The following is a 20,837-nucleotide window of genomic DNA, read 5'->3' as shown; positions in this document are numbered from 1 at the left end:
TGCCCTTCACAAATTAAACACATACAACATGCTGCAAATGAATCTCCATCCAAGCAACAATTCATGGTTCATGCTTACACAACCCTTCGTTCTCCTTAAAACACCGTTCTTTTCACTCCAGCAGCTTCTGTAAAGTGCAGAAATCAGAGTAGAGGAGATATAAGAGATCTGGAGTATAACAACTAATGCAAGACCTCACTTTTGCCAGAATTCTGCAGCCAAGACTTTGATTTTTCTGGGTTGCCGCACCTTCAAGATGACTAATAGGACACGAATTTTCATAAAAACTAAGAGTCGCTCTGATACCGTGATAAACGAGAGGCCGGCGGTTAGGTTTATTTTGATTTGAGGAAATAGAATAGAAGAAGAGAGGATTTCGGTAATCAGGGTTTTGCAGAGAGAGAGAGGAAAGACTTGGGTGAATGAAAATTGAAAAAAAAACACAGAGGGTATTCTCCTCTACCTCATCATATTCATTCAGCCATTGAAACTGAAAAGACCAATATACCCTTTACCAGGAGGTAAGACCTAAACAATCTCTCTCCTTCATTCTTTATTCTCTGTTTTCCAGGTGTTATAATTTGGAGGTCCCATATTCTATATTTATTTACAGTAGCAGAGTAAGGGACAGGTTTCTTATTTGCAGGGTAATATCCAGAAGAGAGGAGGAAAACTGAAAGAGAGTAGAAGAAGAGATGGAGGAAGAAACACGAGAAGACATGAGAGAGCCAGAGGAATTTTGAGCATTCTATTTATTACCTGTAAGATCCCTAATCTTTGTAATAACTTGAGTGCAAAATGACCAAAAACCCCTCACTTCATAACTTGAAATGAAGGTAGGACAGTAAAATATTTTAGATACAGCAACGAAGTATAAAAGGAACAGCTCATGAAAAAGTAAATAGCTCTTACCAAGTAATATCACTGTTTTCATGTTAAGGTGCATCAAACTAATCCCACAATTTCCACATTATCCAGCAGTACCCAGATCAAGATACCAAAAAAATTTCAACGAAAATGCAGAGGACAACATCAAAAAAATCAAGTGGACCAGGCTTCCCCATGGAACAAGTTCACTTTCAGTGGACAAATTTCAATTACCAGATGCATGTAACTGGATTACCAACATATTAAACTCTTCCAGGCCGTACTTCTGCTTTCAGAAGATACTAGAGAAGGATATATCAGCCGACCATCATTGTCATCACAATTTACACAAGGGAGACATAACTGCTCTTCATATTTTAGTGGATTTCGCAGAAGAAATGATAAACCTTATACAGCAGATGTAGATGCATTTACTGACAGGGCAAGTTCTTCCAAGAGTTCTTTCTGCTCCATGGCACCACAGGACTGCACAACGAAAAAGAATACGATTATATAGTAGCTGAAGGTTACGTTTTTCTTTGAGTTGCTTCATCCAACTGTACCCACCAAAGCCTTGTATTGTCTCATCCATGGTAATATCGTGACAAAATTTCTATAACACATTTAGTTCTGTTGCCAGGTCACAGTATCAGATACCTTTTCTATACCAACTCATAGAAACTATTGACCACATCTGTACCATTTTGTTATCTGGAATTATCCTAATCGTCTCGAAAGGTTGACATGCTTAACCTTGAAGAAAGTTCGCAACACCAGAAAGGAGAGAAAACATGCTTGAAGTCATTATATATCAGTATCTCTGAAGACATACCTGTACAGCTGTTTCAATATCGCCAGAAAGAAAGGACGTGAGCTCAAAGTTCATCTTCAAGCGGTGGTCAGTAACTCTGTTGTCCTGCCAGAAAAACAAAAAAGTCTGAACTGTGAATAGTGAAAATCAACTTTATGAATTTGTAGACATCTGTCAATAGAATCAGTGATCCTTTATCCTGAATCCTAAGTATATATAAGCAGATAAATTAAGCACCTTGTAATTGTAAGTCCGGATCTTTTCTGCCCGAGCACCAGTACCAACCTGCCCACAATCATACAGAAACTTTTTCATTTGTCCATTTGTAATGCAACAGTTAACTTTTACAGGGCTGAAATGTGGACAGCTATAAGAGAAAACAAGTTATTGGCAGACATTTGCATAGGAGGGTCATTTTTGGAAAGTCAATGGACATATTACTCAAATCACACAGATCATTTAAATGGTTGAGCAATTTGGATGATGGTCCATCAAGGGGAGCATTCCTTCAGTTGAGTACCTCTATAGTTTCCTCTTTGTACAGTTAGGTTAACTAAGTGGATATTCCACTTACTGGGAGGATATCTATCATATCTTCACACAAAAGGTTATCTCTTCTACCTCTTCAAGAAAGCACCCTGGACTTTTTGCAAAAGTTCTTCATCAACCCTAGCATACTATACATCTTATTTCAAAAAAAAAAAAAAACCTAGCATACTGTGCCAAGACATGCTCATGACCTATGACTGCCAAGGAGGTGCACCAGTCAAGTAGAAATTGTTTTTATGACAATTTTACAGGCTAAAGTTTTTCATAGAGCCATCTACCTAATTACTCATGAGAAATTGACTGCCAAAGACATATACATCTTTTGTAGCTCAAGATGCCATACCTGTAATTTACGTTGGTTTCTTATCTTCTCTTGTTGCTCCCTCACTTTGATCTCATACCTGTAAGCCGTGAACATCTTACACAATCATTTCAGGCACCATAAACTCCATTGCATACGTGAAATTCATAAAGACGATTATATTCCAGCTACAAGGTAGCCTTCATAATCTCCAATAGCAGCTCTGCAATTTTGCTAGCAGTGAACATATGAGACATTCAATAAAAACTCACAATTTTGCTCTCAATAACTGAAGTGCACGAGTTTTATTTTGGAGCTGTGTCCTTTCTTCTGTACAAAAAATACGGATTCCTGTGGGTTTATGGAAAAGGTCCACAGCAGTTTCCACCTTGTTGACATTCTGACCTGCAGTAATTCAAATAACAGTATGGAATTATTAAAAAAAAATTACCCTTCTTCAATAAATCTACAGAAAATATCAGAGCATAACACTACAATTTTTAGAATAAAAGATCTCCAGTGTTATTTTCACAAAAAAATCACAAGGCAATTTATTCAATTGTATTCTGTACCTCCAGCACCACCAGATCTTGTAGTAGTTAGATCTATCTCTTTTGGATCAATCACTATCTCAACTTCGTCAGCCTGGAGTCAGATTGTGTAACGATTACTATTACAATACAAATCAAGTACTCAGCCCCACCAAATATAACTACACCCACTTTTGGGAGCTGTTGTACCAACCAGTGCCATCAAGATTATAACAAATCAGAATACTGCAGCAATAAATAAATAAAATTGAGGCATGTAAAAATGTGTAACAGAAATCTACCTCTGGCATGATTGCAACAGTAGCAGTGGATGTATGAACACGGCCCTGTGCCTCGGTCTGAGGCACACGTTGAACACGATGAACTCCAGATTCATACTTCAACTTACTATAGACACAACTCCCCTTTATTTCCATCACGTAAGTCTTGAATCCACCTTTTTCTGCCTGAAAAGAGAAAACTTGCTCAAAATTCTCCAAACAGATAAAAAATGTGAAGTTGGGTCCAAGGCCCATTCCAAAATGACTAAGCCTCTTTCTCAACTAATAAACTCAAGATCTTTGTACTTACTAATCCATGTGGGACTATTCCTTAACACTCTCCCTCACATGTAGGCCCTCTTTTGTAGCTCTCTACAAGTGGATAATTTAGGTGTAGGCCCTTTTTGTGGCTCTACAAATGGATAATTTAGGTGTAGGCCCACATAAGAGTACCTGCTCTGATACCATGTGAAGTTGGGTCCAAGACCCATCCCAAAATGACTAGCCAAGAAGTCTTTTTCCCAACTAATAAACTCAAGATCTTTGTACTCACTAATCCATATGGTACTATTCCTTAAAAAAGAATATAAAAAAAGAAAAAAGAAAAAATAATATGAGTACCTCTGAACTAGAGATAGGAGAGTATTTCCAAGAACTACGCTCGGCATATTTTTGGTACATTCTCACCTGAAGAATTTACAACAAAATATTCTTAAACTACAAAAAGCACAAATGCAAACGTGAAAAACAAATAGAAGTAAAAAGGAGTTGAAATTGTCATGAATGAGTTGAAACAGATTACGGAATGTTTTTTTTGTTTTGAAATTTAAACAGATTAGAGACTTAAGAGTTAGACTTTGGCTGAACAGGTTGATGATAATCATCAAACAAGCGGCAAAAATTAGAAAGAAATATTCAACAAGATGTCAAATGTTGAATACTGACACATGTAGACACCCAAAGAATAAGAGAAAAAAAATCATAAATAAACACAAAGAAAGAGATACCTAAGACATTTCCAGCCCATGATAGAATGGATAAAAGCAATATGTACCTACAAGATCACCGGCCCATAGTCCAGCTTCATCACCACCAGTACCTGCTCTGACTGCAAAACAAATAAAAAAATCAGTTACTTATTCATTATAGTGACATTTATGCGTGGCTTCCCCAACTTTTTCCTAATGCAACATTGCATTGTTGCAACCAAATAAAATAATTGGAGCAGAAAGAAGGAACATAAGAGGAACCACTACTTCAACATTTTCAGTAACTGCAAAATAGCACACGAACAATATTCTTGCAGCATAATACTGGAAAAAAATCACTGGGTACTCATCAATATGCTTTTAGGGAAAAACACCTACCCTCAAGTAGTATATTCCGTGAATCCAAGGGATCAGAAGGAAGCAATAATACCTATCACTCAAAATAAACAGCACATCAACAGCACATCTTTAAAATGAACAAAGAAAAGAAAATGAATCAACATTTTCAGTTGAGAGACAAGAAATCATTTAAGTTAGAAAATGCAGGAGATATACACAGAATTTATATTGGAGCAGACATAAGAATTTCAGCTTGCAGCAGAAGAGTACCATCTTTATTTAGAAAGTGGCATCGTGCTAGTTAGCAGTATTGGTTGAGATATGATAGATTGAGTTAGATTGTGAATAGAAAACACCAAGATCGAACAAAGTTAGAAGTTCTAAAATTAGTCTACTTTGAATTATACAACAAAGTAACAGCTTCAAAAGGGGGTTGGAGCCAGGTTGACTGGTCTGAGAGATCAGTTCGATCTCTTCCTCCTCCAATCTTCTTCTCTCCACTTCATGACCCTTAGTGCTGTATGTATTCACCTTTTCTTTTTGAGAAGCTATTTTTTCACATTCTCCTCTCTATTAATCTAATTGTTCTAATGTTGAAATTTAGAAAGAAATTGTTACACCCAAGAAACAAGAAAAGACTGTAACCAATCAATTGGTCTAAGATGTAGCAATATAAAGGATTTCAATGTAAAAAGATAACAACCAAAGAAAAACACCCAAGATTTCAGTCCATGAAAGAGAAAAAAATAAATAAATAAACCTTCAGCTTTTCCTCAAGCTCTTTAAGTTGATTTGATAAAGTTTCAACTTCAAAAGCTATCATTTCAGCCATATCTGGTTCAGTGTCATCCTCTTTTCCTAAAGCTACATTACAAAGTAAAAAAAAAAAAAAAACTGTGTAAGTACAAGCTTCATCTTCCTTTCTAAGAAAGAGCAAGAACAAAAGCAATAGGAGGAAAGCTATTGACCTTTTGTTTCTTCCAGTTGTTTCTCGCACTCCTTGAACTTCTGGTAAGTTGATACTACCTTTATTTTATAGAGAAAGAGCACAAAGAGTAGGAGAAGGAAACAAACTACACTCATGAGACACGATCTTTCTTCTGAAAATAAAAAGTTGCCATAATGAAAAAAAAAAACCCATTCATAATACCTCATCAAGATCAGCCATAGATTGTGCAAGCTTTTGGTACTCATTTGGATTTGACACAACATCAGGATCTGCCAGCTTCACCTAAAGTAACATTTAAGCCAATAGAAAAGAAAAAGTAAGAATATAATTGCATAGAATTTTTTTCTTTTGAAAAGTGTATAAATGCATTGGATGTCTCAAACATTCATATAAAGCTTACTGATAATTCTTTCCATGTCCTCTCTGCAGAATCCAGCTTTGAAATGAGATAGGGCTCCTGCATTAGTATAGACATAGCATCCAATTATATCAGCCAAATAAAATGAAAGCCTAAACAAGATGATATAAATATGCCCTTTCAAATTCAGTGTCTTCAGAAAAAAACAGCTTTATGTCATGAGGAATCAATGACCTTTGCCAGTAGGCTGTTCAACATTCCACTAGTAAAATGAGAAGTTCTCATCTTGATTAGTTTTGCATAATTCAGTTGGCCTCTATTTCTTGAAGCCAAATAAACATGTCTAAGCAGATTTTGCAACAGGTAATTGAATTATGGCAGGTTATAAGTTACTCTGCAGTACCAGTATCCACAACAATAAATTGTGAATCAAATTGTCTAACAAGAAACTGTGAATCAAATAACATGTAGTCAAGATAGCTTCACTCCAATAGGACTTAAGAACTTTCATATGAAACAGCAAAGAACAAGCAACATCAAGCAAATGGCGCTTCTTTCACTCAACAACCCCATTTAATTGAGTATACAAGCATGATATTTGATGAATAATACCATTGGGAGAACAATAATGTGTAAAACAAGAATTCATATATTCTGAACCATTATCAGTGTATAAAATTTTGATAGGAACACCAAATCGAGTTTTTATTTCTCTATGAAAATGAAAAAAAAAATCAAATATTGAAATCTTGTCTTTCAACAAACAGACCCATAAAACCCAACTACAGTCTACCACAAACGTCACAAAATAATTACATCCAAAAAGATTTAGAATCTGTCAACGACCCCATACATCAGAATCAACCAATGAAAAAGGAGAAGGACACAATTTATCACCCTTGCTAGAGTAAGTGGACAGACAATGTTTGTCCAATTGGCATGAATCACATTCGAACTTTTCATAAAATAAAGTAGAAGGAAAAAGTAGACAAAGTTTATCTATCGATGGATGTCCCAAATGAAGATGTCAGTCATATGCAAGAAGACAATTGGCTCGTGACACCTGATGAGCTCCCATACATCTACCAAAGTAGTAGAGGTCATCCTTCTCATATCCAGTACTAATCATCTTCTTCGGCTGCAAATCCTAAAAGACACAGTAGGATGGAAGAAGGTAACTAGATGGACACCACCTTCACCTTTAACTAGAGAATTCAGCAAGTACAACTAATGCGCTAGTAGAAGAACTATGGCAAGAAGAAAAGACAGATTTACCTATCATATGAACTGAGGCGAGTCAAGAACCCAAGTACTTGAAGGAGCAAAATGAAGAACAATTGTACTTGATGGAACAAATGATGTATTGGTGGTGACAGAAGAGCTGGACTAAGCGGATGTACTAGGGAGGCCAGTGGAACTACCCTTCCAACATTCAACTAGTTTGGACAACTCATCAACAAAGTTATTTTCCCCAGCAAAACTATTGAGAGCTATATGATTATTCACTTAGATTGTCTACCAGATCATTCCCAACACTGAACAAAAACATGGCCAACTTTACCACACGTGTAACATGTCCTATCACGTCCATCTCAGCCCATACCAGTACCTCCATCTCTACCACGATAACCTCGTCCTTTCTCACAGGAAGTCTCCTTTCCACCAACACTAAATGAATAAAACAAGGCTGAATTATCTGAGGAAGGAGGTTGAGGGGAAGGATCTACAGTTTTGGCTTCAATATTCTCAGCCATGATAACACATGCATATGCACTAGTCAATGTAGGTGTATCCACACTTGACAACATATGAGCATGTATACACTCTTATTCCAGACCCAACATATATAAAAACTGAGAAACATCAAGTCGGATTGTTGCTTCCTCAATAGCGCATCATTAGTATGAGGGTGGCAAATTCGAAGCTCCTTTAAATAACTATTTAACTTGCCAAAATAGTATATCACACTACACCACATAGATGGGACCTTAGATGAATTTCATATACCTTTGATAAATTTTTCTCAAGAGAATAGTCTATCTTTGATACCTTCCAAAACTCTTTCGAAGTGTTGCAATAAACCACCTAATTCTAAAGATTTGTTTATGTACTATTTATGAGCCACGTCATCACCATACCATTATCTGTCTTTCAAGTCCTAGACACATAACCGGATGGATCTTCAATTAACACATAATACTTCTCCCGAGCTTTGAGGAAAACTCGAACAACTCTAGACCATATCAGATGATTTTGGACGTCCAATTTAGTGTTAGTATTTTAAATATGAGAAATTCACTTTTTGTCCACAACATCTTGGGAACTCCCAGATATCCGACTTGTAGAGCTAGTTGAAGCAGCCATTTCTAGATAATCAATCAACCTTTAAAACTATGATCGATTAACACTCCATGATGATTGATCAACCTTTGAAACTAAGATCAATCAACAATCAATAGCACGTTATAACTAGCATTTACTGAATTTTGCTTGAGCAACACTCACTCAACCACCTTTTGAATGATCGATTGACCACCCACAATAATCGATCATCACCTTATTATTGACATTCGTCAAAAAATAAATTTTCAAACTTTTCAAAAAACACCAAAAACATCGTCATTCTCTTTCTTCCCACTCTCAAATCATACTATCTTTCACCACAGACATTTAATCATCACCCATTAACCAATGTAACCCCAACCAAACAAATTTGGGGCAAAAGAAACAAATTAAGAACCTACTCACCTGTTCCAGTCAAACCAGATATTCATAAAAGTACAAAAAATCTCAAGACTTTCTCGAATTGCAAACAAGTGAAAACAGTCACCCATTCAGGATAATATCATGTAAAAAATGATGACGAAGAGAAAAACGGATTTTTGAAGAGAAGACAACAAGTCATTCTCTTGTATTAGGGCTTAACGCTTTAACCCACTTTTATTTATCTTAAATACAAGGGATGACAATTGCATAAATGCCCTTATTACAAGTAGTACATATTCCATTAACAAGTAACTTGAACATGCCAAGGGAACCTAATTGCTAGCAAATAAACATAACCATTAACCTTTTTGGGGAGACAAAACCAATAGCTAGTCTTTCCTATAAACATGTAATCTGTTACAAGGTGGGACCAAACCCACCATGACCACACGAGCTGGAATCCTTATCACATGAGTTGGAAGATTTGGCAATCTTCATTGATTAATGTAATTGATTTATCTTCCCTTGATTTACGTAGATTTGGATAATCACGATTGATGTAATTAGGGATAATAGGGATCCTAACTTATCTCTAAAGTTTTCCTAAATATGTAATGGAAATATTATAAATAGGGGTCTTGGTTGAAGGGTTCAATCAAGCTCTCTCCACTTCTCAACTCGTAGAAGAATTTCTCTCTAGCCTAAAGTCTTTTTCTCTCTTTTTCTCTTCTCTCCTTTGTACCCAAGCTCTCTCTCTCTCTCTTTGCTCTTTTTCTTCTCCCTCTCTTATCTTGCTCAAGGTTTCAATCATGGGGTCCTAAATTCAACATAATGTAATACTATATATATCAAACTAAGAGAGATATGATTCAGCAAGTTTTTCTTATAAACATGTTGGACTTACAGTAATCAAACCAGATATGAGCGATAAAACAAAACATTCTCTACTGCAATTGATCCTAATCACTAGCCAGTATATCTGGGCTGAATTAGTGTAGACTACTTCTTTTTCTTGTGTTCAAGTGTCTTTGATCAACTCATCTTGTTAACCCCTACACTGGCATACGACTTTCAAGTAGCTAAAGATGCTTTCCAGGTCCACATGGTATCTGTCGTAACAGAAGTTAAAATCTGGTTGGACAATGAACCTACATCAGGAGTCACGGAGGTTTGAATTTTTAAATACTCTTATTAGCACTAGTAGACACTAGTATAAGCTACATACACAAGTATCTGTAATTCTACTAAAAGAGATGCCTATAGACACTCTTTTTATGAATATGTAAAGTTCAAAATACTAAAAGGCACAAATACCCAGTGCTTAGCGACGTATTTTTTCTTCTGAAACTTGATTTCTAAAAACTATAAAATATGCTTAGCGATGTGTTAGTAAATTATTTCTTCTTCTGAAACTTGATTTCTAGAAACTTTAAAATAACAAGATCAAACGAACAGAAAAACATCCGAAAAAATAAGAAGCACGAGAAAAAATAGACCCTGAATAAAAATTTGGAACGAAAAGGAATACATGAACGAAAACCAATCTGCTTCTGCGGTCACTGATTAAAAAAATAGAAAAATTTATGGAGTTTCAAAATAGAGAATTTAGGCAGAAAATTTACCGCCATGCAGACAATCTTTGCATGTTTTGAGCTGGAAAATGTGAGAGAAACAAAAGAACATTTTTGTCTGTGGCCAAAAAATGAAGGAAGCGTAGAAATGAAGCCTGTAGCTAGAGCTTCCATTGTCGCGAATATGAAGGAAAGGAAGAGAAACGGGGAGAGAGGGCGCCAATAAGGAACCGGATAATTGAATTCCGTGGGGAGAGTCTCTGATGTGTGGTGGCTCAGGATGAGGATTTTCTAGAAAACTCGCAAGCTTTAATAGCTCGCAGGATTAGAAATTAGAAATTTCGAATTGATAATAAACGTTTTTCTTATAGGATAGGGGTTAGGCCCTTTTTTGGTTCCAAAGGGCATTATAAGCTTGGAGCTGACTATGCTTATAGGAGAGCCAAACTAGTTTAGGTGTAAAAAATGAACACTTAATTTCTTATGGTGCAAGAATATTCAATTTCAAGATTCAAGGAATGAGAGGCATGATTGGAAACTAAAGATTATTTATTGAGTTGATTCTCGAAGGAGACAATCATGCGACTTTTAATGATTATCGCAAAAGAAAGAGTTTAAGAATCGACAAATTAAGTTACATTTCATTCTCAATGTTTAATATTTATAATATGTGTAAATTAAAGCACAATTTACTTAGTTTTAATTAATTTTGTGATTTGTGTGAATATTATTACTTATGAACTTGATAAATGCAGAGTTGATGAGTAGAAGAACACGATTATTCTTGTTTCAATGAAGCATCAAATTTATACTTGGTTAAAGATAAACTTAGTACAAGTGCCCAACTAGAGAGATAGTAGTGTCCACTGCTTCGCCACTACAATTGATCTACATGGACTTATTTGGGCCAAACTAGAGTCGATAGTCTATTTGGCAAGAGGCATACCTTTGTAGTTGTAGGTACTACCCTAGGTACATTTTGCTGATGGAAGTTCATAATGCATTGATATCTTAAACTCGGTCTATAAGTTCATAATGTAAAAAGCATTAACACCAAATTTAGGAGTGTGATAGACAACCTTTCATATTGTACATAAGAGTGGTTATATGTTAAATTCACATTCGCTAACTCATGTTCATGGAGAATGATTATTAACATCAAAATAAATCAACCATATTGATATTTTTACTAGCTTCAACTTCTTTGATTATAGATAAACTTTAAGTATTTTGATCTTTGGAGCATTTGGAAATGATTTTTGAAAGTTAGGGCATTATGTTTTGTCAAAGATTTGCAATTTTCAAATTTTAGGAGGTTGGACAATCATTTGCTCTTATTCTTCATAAAAAAGGCCACATAGGGTCCTTAGCTTAGAGATCAACTACCCCTTTTTGGACCATCGAAGAATTGAGTCAACTTCCTCTAACATTTGTTGACCTAATGTGCCAAAAATTGGTTGCAAAGGTTTAACAACGAAAAATGTAATCAACTTGATGCCCATGGAGTCAACTCAATTCAAACCAATAAATGAGTTGAGTTATATAATGGATTCAATCAACTCCATAACCATCTAGTTGACTTTGTGCTCTTGTGTATACACCAAATTCTTCACAATAATTTTTTTTCATATGTAACTCCAAAGTACTAGTCGTTTAAGTGCGAAAAGCCAACCTAATCAAGAGAGTTGGACCGAAACTACCTCTGACACCCAACCCGCCCCTTACCGCTCCTCGCGGGATTCAAAGGTAGGACATGCCAAACCTAGCTCTAATACCATGTCAAGAGGTTGGCCATTGCAACCTAAAAGACTAGTTGTTTAAGTACGAAAACCAACCTAAATCAAGAGAGGTGGACCGAAACCAACTCTCACATTCACTTCTACTTGAGTTGTTAATTTCTTGGCATTACCTCTTTCTATAGACCATTAAAATCTTATTAGAAGGCATACATCTATTTAACTAAATAAAATTGTCAACTACATACTTTTAAAGTATCATTCTTCTATCATCAAAATTGTAAAGACCAACATAATTTGAACACTTTAGATAATATAACTGTCTAAGATGATAAATTTATAAAAAATTGTAATTGCACTAGACTTCGCGCAAAAATATAGACTTTATAGTAAGCACTACTTTTGCAAACCAAGGCATTAATCTCATATCCTAATGATAGAGGGTTTCTATCTACAGATAAATTCATTGGAGGGATGAATCACATTACATAGTTCAAAGGAGGAAATTTAACTTTTGTAACCAAAATGAATTACACTGTCTGTCCTAGGACAAATCACCTTATTTGTTGGGTACTATTTACCCTCACAAAATTTTTATATTCCCACTTTGTTTTTGTGGAAAACATTTATCACTTTGAAAATTTAGGAACTCACAAAAACTCGTTCCTCTACCCTCAAAAAGTGAATTTTGGGTTTATATTTTTGTGAGCATCATATTTATCTTCAAGTGGCTTTCATGTGGGTAAGTCAAGCAAACACTCATCTTTTTTGTGTACAATAGTGTGATGTGTAGAAATATAACATGATGGAGTTTGGGTGAACATACACATTGTTAGAAGATAGGGCCCAAACCCACACGACTAAGAATTGCTCACATATCAAAGTGTATTAGAAGATAGGCTCAAGCCCAGAAGACCAAAGAAGACCCCATGGATCCAAGAGAAATAGAAGATGGGCTCAAGGCCCACAAATCAAGGAGAAGACTGATAGGCCCATATACATTGATGGCAGGACGGTAAATAAAGGGTCATTTCATAAAAATGACATTGATGTAATTAAGCTAAAGTTATAAGGTTAAAACCCTAAATCCTAAGTTAAGGGGTATTATTATAATATAGTAGTTTCATAAATTTATAAATAGAGCTTCAGGGGGAGGGTAAGGAAAATCAATTTCATAACCCTTCTTCCTCCAGTTTTCTCCCACTGGGTTTCTTTCCCTTTTTCTCCATGAGCTAAATTCATGGAGTCTTGAGAATCAACACACATAGTAAGGTGACCATAAACGTGTTGGCGTGAGATGTCTTCCAAAGGAGGAAGTGAGGTTTACATGAGTCTCAGTTTAAAGAAATTTTAGTTATATTAGGGGGGGTTAGTCTTCTATTTATGTTGAGTTATTTAATTATGCTAGGACTCATCTTTAAATGTTAGAGTTTGGGTGTAATTGGGACAAGGGTAGTTTAATTGTAATTAGACTTTATTATTTTATTCTATTATAAATAGAGGTTCATGTACTTAGATTAAAATATAAGTCAGTGAAGGATTTCTCTTTTTTTATAAATTCAACAAAATGTCCCCTTAAAAAAGGGAGAATGAGATTGGGGATTGGAAGCAAACATGAAAGAGAGTGCAAAAGAACCCCAATATAGCCAAAAAGTATGGAAAAACTCCACTAGGTTCACTCATAGTTTGGAAGCCTTCTCCACCTACACAATACTCTCTTTCATTCTTCATCCTAATTATTTTTTCTTTTTAAGTACAGGTCGAAGCAAAGCCAAAGATTAATATGTAAATCCGAGCTCATTACACGCACGTACCAACCAGTAGATACGTGCGTGCGCGGACGGTAAGATGACTCACGTCTGCTATTTTCTCTCGCCCCGCAGCGGTCGCTTCTTCTTCACCTGAAACTCTCTATAAAATGTTGCTTCCAGCGTTTTCTGCTATTTCCGTTATACCTCGACTTTCCTTCCAGTTTATGCTCAAATCCTTACTGCTTACCTCTTCTTCTACTCGTCGCCTATTTCCAAACAAAATCATTCCAGCAACTTTCTTCATTCCCACGCGCACGGTTCGAATTGGTCGCATTCTCGCCATGGATGATATGTCCTCCCGTTCGCACAAACACACCAACCGTCTCGCTTCGGAGCATAGCCCCTATCTCCTGCAGCACGCGCATAATCCGGTACTCCTTGTCGTTCCTTCATTTATTCTTTTCGAACAAACTGTATATTGCAAATTGTTTTCTCCTGCAGACCGATTAATTTATTTTATGATTCCGGACGTCGTATTATAAGTTATCGGAAGTAACAATTGATTGTTATTCTCTGTCTGTTATGTACTTGAAGGTGGATTGGTACCCCTGGGGAGAGGAAGCGTTTGCAGCAGCGCGTGCAAGAAACGTTCCGATCTTTCTGTCAAGTGTGTCGAGAGTGAATTCCTCTGCATCACTTGTTTACGTACTATACTTTATTTATTAGTTATGCTAGTTTTCGTTGCGAAGCTTTATGCTAGTCCTTATCGTGCTTATTGGAAGCTAACTAGGTGTAATTTTGTGTGTGTTGAAATGTCTTCGCTTCAAGTTGGCTACAGTACATGTCATTGGTGAGTTTTATTGTTGTTGTTGTTGCTGTTTTTTTTTTTTTTTTTAAACCTTTTTTCTTCTCTTGTTCTTCTGCGCATTGGTGGATGGTGTCGTACTATATATGACATTAGTTCACTGTTAAATCATTTTAGGTGTCATGTCATGGAAGAGGAATCATTTGAGAACGAAGATGTCGCAAAAATGCTCAATGATTGGTTCGTTAGCGTCAAGGTGACATATTTCTTATTTTTTTTTTTTTATAAAATTTTGCTTTAATTCGATGTGATCTTTGAAGTTATTGTCTACTTCCAAATTTCCTCTTGTATTGTTTTAATTTATTTATATTTGAATGTGAAGATGTATAAATCTTTCCTCTCTTGCAGGTAGACAGAGAGGAGCGACCAGATGTTGATCGGGTAAATAAATAATATCTGAGACTACTTTGTATGTAAGCGGGTGATTACATTCAAATTGTGTAGGATTCATCATTCTTCGATTATGAACTTATGAAAACTTTGAACTCAAGAGACTGAAAAATTACTCATAGATTTCACCAAGTATGGCTGTTTTTGGAATGTCACAACCTACTATTGGACTCTAGATATCAGAATCATATACATGGGGGAACTAATTTTGATTGGTATAAATCTTTGTACTGATATAGGCTGAACTCTTTCACTGGAAATGTCCAAGTGCAGTGTGAAGGCAACTTGTACTGGATTTCTAGAGCAGGTGGGTCATTAGATAGTTGACCTAATCAGAAAATTTAAGTCATGATCAGGGATTGTCGCTTATATGGAACATTTTAACTTTTTTCATACTATTGTGATGCAGCATAAGATGTGTTTTAAGGGAAGAACAGTTTGATCCAGCATAGGAAAAAAGAAGAACAGATTGAAAAGGGTCAAACTCATGCAATACAACTCAGACAATCTGGCAGAAAAACAGTTGGCACAGAAAGCATAATTCTTAAAATCCTTAGGAGTTTCATAAGTGTTTTTTCTAGGAATAAAGTCTTTTCCTTTTGACTTTAGGAATTTCCTATTTCACATAGTTTATTTCTATTGGAGCTCTCCTATTTTGTAAATAATTCCTTTTTATAAGTGTTTCTAGTTTTATAATAGTCTTTCGGTTTTTAGATTCTTTGATTAGTAGTTTCTAAAAAGTTTTACTTTTTCGTTTTTTGAGAAAGGAGCGATTAAAAAGAGTTCGATTTGTCTAAATTAGGTCAGTGAAGTCCTTAAGCAAGTCATAGTTTTTGTGAGTTTCTATTTAAAATTTTTGTAGGAGGCTATGAACAGCCCCCTCTAGCCCTTGGACAATCATTTTATTTTGCTTAGGAATCAACAAGGTCATTTTGAGTTTTCTTTTCTTTATTGCAAGTAACCTGGCCAGTGATTCTGCAGATCTTTGTAAGGTCAAGTTATAAGTCTAGTGCAAACAGATTATAACTTTTTTTCTATAGTTCCTAGTGCATATTTGGTGCCATTATTTTCTGTTCTTCTTATGGTCTGCACCAACTTGCCAGTTTCCAGCTTCTATCTCATGTTCCTATGTTTTATAGGTATATATGACATACGTTCAGGCACTGTATGGTGGAGGTGGGTGGCCTTTGAGTGTCTTTCTTTCTCCTGACTTGAAGCCTCTAATGGGCGGAACATATTTCCCACCTGAAGATAAATATGGTCGTTCAGGTTTCAAAACAGTGCTCAGGTGAAGTTAACAATGTCAAAGGTCAGAGTTTTAGTTAAGTTACTATGGGTTTCTGTCATGCTTTTCTTATTTTATTTCTTTTGTTAGGCGAGTGAAGGAAGCCTGGGATGCTAAAAGAGAGGTGCTGCAGCAGAGTGGAAACTTTGCAATTGAGCAGCTATCAGAAGCACTATCTTCAAATGCTTCTTCCAAGAAATTGCAGGGTGGAGCATCTCAAGCTGGACTGCAGCGTTGTTATCAACAGGCAAGAATTATTCACATGGTCTCTTGTCGTAGTTCTTTCTTTGTTCCATCTTCATTGAAAACTTTGAAGTGCATTTCAGTCTTGTGCTTGAACTTTGTGCTTGTTATTCTATCCCAGCTCAAAAGAACTTATGATGAAGTTTTTGGTGGATTTGGACCGGCACCTAAGTTTCCAAGACCCGTTGAAATCCAGTTTATGCTCTATCAGTCCAAAAAGCTACTGGAAAATGGACAGGAAGATGAAGCTAATGAAGCATTAAAAATGGTTGTCTTCACCTTGCAATGTATGGCAAGGGGAGGTATTCATGATCATATTGGGGGTGGTTTTCACAGATATAGTGTGGATGAGTGCTGGCATGGTGAGCTTCTGTAGATTTTCCTTGCAAATTTTACCATTAGCTATAAAGTTGTCACAGTATTTGTTAAACTTTGTCATTTCTTTGCTGGAGTGTTGTGCTTTTGTTGCTTGTGATTGTGCTTTCCTCTCAGGTAGAGTTTTAACTTTTATTTTTCCTATTCAGTTCCACACTTTGAAAAGATGCTGTATGATCAGGGTCAGCTTGTTAATGTTTATTTGGACACTTTCATCATCACAAAAGATAGCTTCTACTCAATTATTGCTCGTGATATCCTTGATTATCTTAAGAGACAAATGATTGGGGCACAGGGTGAAATTTATTCGGCTGAAGATGCAGATAGTGCTGAATATGAGGGTGCTTCAAAGAAAAAGGAAGGAGCCTTCTATATTTGGACAAGTGCTGAGGTTTGTTGCCATAACTTTCTAATGGTTTTTCTTTCTATTATAATAAATCTTCTCTTAACCAGTACAATATCTGTAGAACACATCCCATCTTTTCACCCAATACACTCACCAGACACACTTGACTGGAGCTTACCAAAGTTGTCTCTTGCTTCTTTCTATGTGCGAATATGTGTTGTACAGTTGTCTGAACTTTCTATTTGCAGGCGTGAGTAAGTTAATTCGATCTGAACAACTGTTTTTTAAAAAAAAAAAACAGTTGTTTGAACTTGCAAGGATTTCTAAGAATCTATATTTCTGACTTGCCGTGGCTTTGTTGTGTTTTTTTTTTTTTTAAACACTAAAGGTAGAAGACGTACTTGGGGATGCTGCAGACATCTTCGAGGACCATTACTACATAAAACCATCAGGAAATTGTGATCTTTCTAGAATCAGTGACCCTCACAATGAATTTGGTGGCAAAAATGTGTTGATCGAGAGAAAAAATTTTCCTACCATGGCATCAAAGTGGGATATGCCCGTTGCTGAGTACTCATCTCTTTTGGGAGCTTTCCGTGAGAAGCTTTTTATGGAAAGGGCAAAACGTCCGTGTCCACACCTTGATGACAAGGTATTGAGAGCTTACTGGCCAGCATTCTGAATTTATCTGATTGGTTTCTCTCATTGCCAAATCGAGCCTCTTATCACACCAAACCCAAAATATGGAATACTGATCTTTTTGGCCAAGTAGTAATTATTCGCTTGTGTTTGACATATGGGTGCTTGTTTAGGTCATAGTTTCATGGAATGGACTTGCAATCTCAGCCTTTGCAAGAGCTTCTAAAATTCTCAAGACTGAACCAGGAGACATTAAATTCAACTTCCCTGTAATTGGTAATAATGTGAGTGATATTTTGTCATTCAAATACTCAGCCTGGTGATTTCTTTCCCGCAAGAAAGCTTTATTTTATCGACCACTTGTTGGGTTATACCCTACTGCATTTATTGTCTACAGCCAAAAGAGTACCTGGAAATAGCAGAAAAGGCTGTATCTTTTATTAAAGATAGGCTTTATGATGAGCAGACATGCAAGCTACAACACAGCTACAGGAATGGTCCATCAAAAGCACCTGGATTTTTGGATGATTATGCTTTTCTAATAGCAGGATTGCTGGATTTGTATGAATTTAGTGGTCGGACCTGCTGGCTATCATGGGCAATTGAACTTCAAGCTACTCAGGTATTATGTTGTAGGCTTCTAGTCTGAACTTGTTTCATCAGTGCGTATAAATTAATGAAAAGTTCTTTACTGAACTTGAAAATCGATGCTCTCTTTGCAGGATACCCTATTTCTTGATAGGACGGGGGGAGGTTATTTCAACACAGCCGGGGAAGATCCTTCTGTTTTACTCAGGATGAAAGAGGACCATGATGGAGCTGAACCTTCTGGAAATTCAGTTGCTTCAATAAATCTAGTAAGGTTGTCATCTATGGTTTCTGAAGATAGGTCTACCTACTACAGAGAGACGGCAGAACACCTTCTGGTAATGAACTTCTCGAGATGTTATCTTGTACATAAGAAAAGTGACTGTTCAAACTTTTTTATCTGAACTAGGTGCTAATAAGAGAAAATTTTATATGGTTGTGAGCCCTGGACTAATTGGCTTTGGGTACTTCTTATCATTTTATCATGTGTATTGTTACAGGCACTCTTTGAATCGAGGTTGAGAGATCAAGCTGTGGCTACTCCTTTGATGTGCTGTGCTGCAGACATGCTCATGGTTCCTTCAAGGAAACAAGTTGTGTTGGTTGGCCATAAATGTAGTGCTGAATTTGAAGACATGCTTGTCGCTGCTCATGCATCATATGATCCTAACAAAACTGTAAGTGACAAGTCTTATAGTTTCTTCAGTAAAATCATATCTAAATATAATTTTAAAACAAAAATTGTACGTAAATACGAGAATCTTCCATAGTCTGCATTAAATCCATTGCAATGTGCACAAATTGGCTCTGGTTGAGAAGCAGAAAAGAGATTTGCTGATAGCTAAATGCACATCTTAGATGAGTTTCTAGTGGAGGTGGCAGGAATAAAAAAAGACGTCCAAAGTTTCCACCAATTCGTCTGTCCAACAATTTTAGCAGGGACTAACTACTAAATGTCCATATAAAAACTGAAGGAAAGGCGGGTTAGATAAAGATAATATCCGAACAAAAGAGCCTCTGTCATTGACATGTATGTTTTTGTTTGTGCTTGGCAAATACAGGTGATTCAAATAGACCCCAGAAGCGAGGAGGATATAGAGTTCTGGGAGCACTACAATCAGAACATTGCCCAAATGGCAAAGACAAGTCCATCAGACACCGTAGTGGCTCATGTCTGCCATAATTTCACATGCAAGGCGCCCGTGTCTGATAGGAAATCCTTGGAAGCTCTGCTCAATCAGAACCAAGCTCCTATGGCGAGGTCAGTTTAGAACTGTATACAGTGGTGAAGTTTGGTTCCAACTGATAATTTGGGGGCTTTTAAATGTGGTGTTTGGGCTCTTGTAGATCTCTGGAAGGCATGCAAAACAATCGAAACAGTGCAAAAAGTAAATAATAATAATAATAATAAAACCATCGGGGAGGCGACCGAGTCGATTGAGTGGGTTAGAAGCCCCTTTCCTTTCCGGGCGCCTCAAAAATAAAAATGTGTCACCTAATATACAACATAGATGGGTAAGTGGAGTGACAGGAATGACTCTGGGGAACAAAAGTGGCAATTGTTGATTATTAGAATCACGTGCACTTGTCCAGCAAACTTCTTTGGGCATTTATTTTTGAAAATCTAAGTTAGTCTTTTCTTCTTGTTTCTTCACATCCATCTTGACTTTCAATTTCATCTTGGTCAAGATACTGCACTGCATCCCTTTGATAGTGAGCTACAAAACCACTGTAACTCGTTTTTCTAATACAAATTACTAACCCAGTCAATTATGGAATGGAATCAGAGCAGTTACTAGAAGCCCAATGGCTGTTGCTTGAAACTAAGCGTTTCCATCAGCCATGGGCTCCTGGTCTGGAAAGATCTCTATCAGAAAAAAGTCATTTGACAGATATTAGTTCTTGTTCGGCAAGTATTTTAGCAAGATCGACAAGTTTTTTATTTTGTTTCTTGATGGTCCCCATTAATCCGTCGATTCCCCTCCTCAAAATCAGTGTTCGTTATTATGTTTGAAATTTTGGAAGGACGAATACAAAGTTCCCTTTGAAACTTTCGCGGTCCATAATTTCAGTTACAGACAAAGGAAGAAAACAAAGAATCAGCTTTCTTGTATTCTTGTTTCTAACGAAACTGATTTTAGGAATTGCATTTCTAAAAACCGTTACTGCAAACCAGTTTCCAGATTACATATTCAGAAACTGGTTTCTCAACTTTAGTTTCCCAAAGAACTAATTTTCCAAAAACGGGTTTCTTTGACCCCTTATTCTCTCTGGAAATTGTTTTTCCAGAAACCCACAAACCCCTATAATTTGGCAGATCCGAAAAAATCCTCCAAAATTCAGAAAATAAAATCTGGAAGACTTTCCA

General features: G+C 36.4%; 2 protein-coding genes across 3 annotated transcripts; one reads left to right on the top strand and one right to left on the bottom strand.

Annotated features, from left to right (window-relative positions):
• Positions 1–890: 890 nt before the first annotated feature.
• LOC137956515 (peptide chain release factor APG3, chloroplastic) lies at positions 891–10,515 on the bottom strand. Its single transcript, XM_068804041.1, has 15 exons — positions 10,303–10,515; positions 6,017–6,073; positions 5,818–5,898; positions 5,636–5,693; positions 5,428–5,531; positions 4,707–4,758; positions 4,398–4,447; positions 3,961–4,026; positions 3,361–3,525; positions 3,101–3,173; positions 2,801–2,933; positions 2,571–2,628; positions 1,916–1,963; positions 1,700–1,783; positions 891–1,353 (listed from the first exon to the last, which is right to left on the bottom strand). Exons 1-15 carry the CDS (start codon positions 10,423–10,425, stop codon positions 1,276–1,278), a joined length of 1,230 nt encoding a protein of 409 aa, XP_068660142.1. The 5' UTR covers positions 10,426–10,515; the 3' UTR covers positions 891–1,275.
• A 3,387-nt stretch (positions 10,516–13,902) lies between these two features.
• On the top strand, positions 13,903–19,956 carry LOC137955659 (uncharacterized). 2 transcript variants are annotated; one of them, XM_068802699.1, is made up of 15 exons: positions 13,903–14,169; positions 14,333–14,405; positions 14,567–14,588; positions 14,721–14,799; positions 14,952–14,984; positions 16,133–16,281; positions 16,369–16,525; positions 16,643–16,883; positions 17,046–17,287; positions 17,631–17,894; positions 18,055–18,165; positions 18,279–18,503; positions 18,604–18,807; positions 18,970–19,146; positions 19,531–19,956. In XM_068802699.1, exons 1-15 carry the CDS (start codon positions 13,906–13,908, stop codon positions 19,738–19,740), a joined length of 2,451 nt encoding a protein of 816 aa, XP_068658800.1. In that variant the 5' UTR covers positions 13,903–13,905; the 3' UTR covers positions 19,741–19,956. The 2 variants fall into 2 exon arrangements, with proteins under 2 accessions (XP_068658800.1, XP_068658801.1); XM_068802700.1 differs by lacking the exons at positions 13,903–14,169; positions 14,333–14,405; positions 14,567–14,588; positions 14,721–14,799 and adding an exon at positions 15,233–15,300 and having other exon boundaries at positions 14,975–14,984.
• Positions 19,957–20,837: the final 881 nt, after the last annotated feature.

Source organism: Aristolochia californica, unplaced genomic scaffold (genome assembly GCF_029961685.1).
Source record: "Aristolochia californica isolate CCGP_79_NKW_82.1479 unplaced genomic scaffold, dmAriCali1.0.hap1 SCAF_2, whole genome shotgun sequence".
NCBI lineage: Eukaryota > Viridiplantae > Streptophyta > Magnoliopsida > Piperales > Aristolochiaceae > Aristolochia > Aristolochia californica.
The sequence above is the reverse complement of the archived record's forward strand: the minus strand, read 5'-3'. Positions and strand labels throughout refer to the sequence as shown.

Excerpts from the sequence above, each read along its gene's own strand:
- LOC137956515 (XM_068804041.1), bottom strand. The coding sequence starts at position 10,425 with ATGGAAGCTCTAGCTACAGGCTTCATTTCTACGCTTCCTTCATTTTTT. Across the intron at positions 3,526-3,960 it reads CTCCTATCTCTAGTTCAGAG|GCAGAAAAAGGTGGATTCAA; the intron begins GTACTCATATTA and ends TTCTCTTTTCAG. Across the intron at positions 2,629-2,800 it reads CAGTTATTGAGAGCAAAATT|GTATGAGATCAAAGTGAGGG; the intron begins GTGAGTTTTTAT and ends CACGGCTTACAG.
- LOC137955659 (XM_068802699.1), top strand. The coding sequence starts at position 13,906 with ATGTTGCTTCCAGCGTTTTCTGCTATTTCCGTTATACCTCGACTTTCC. Across the intron at positions 14,985-16,132 it reads AGCGACCAGATGTTGATCGG|GTATATATGACATACGTTCA; the intron begins GTAAATAAATAA and ends TATGTTTTATAG. Across the intron at positions 16,526-16,642 it reads TGCAGCGTTGTTATCAACAG|CTCAAAAGAACTTATGATGA; the intron begins GCAAGAATTATT and ends ATTCTATCCCAG.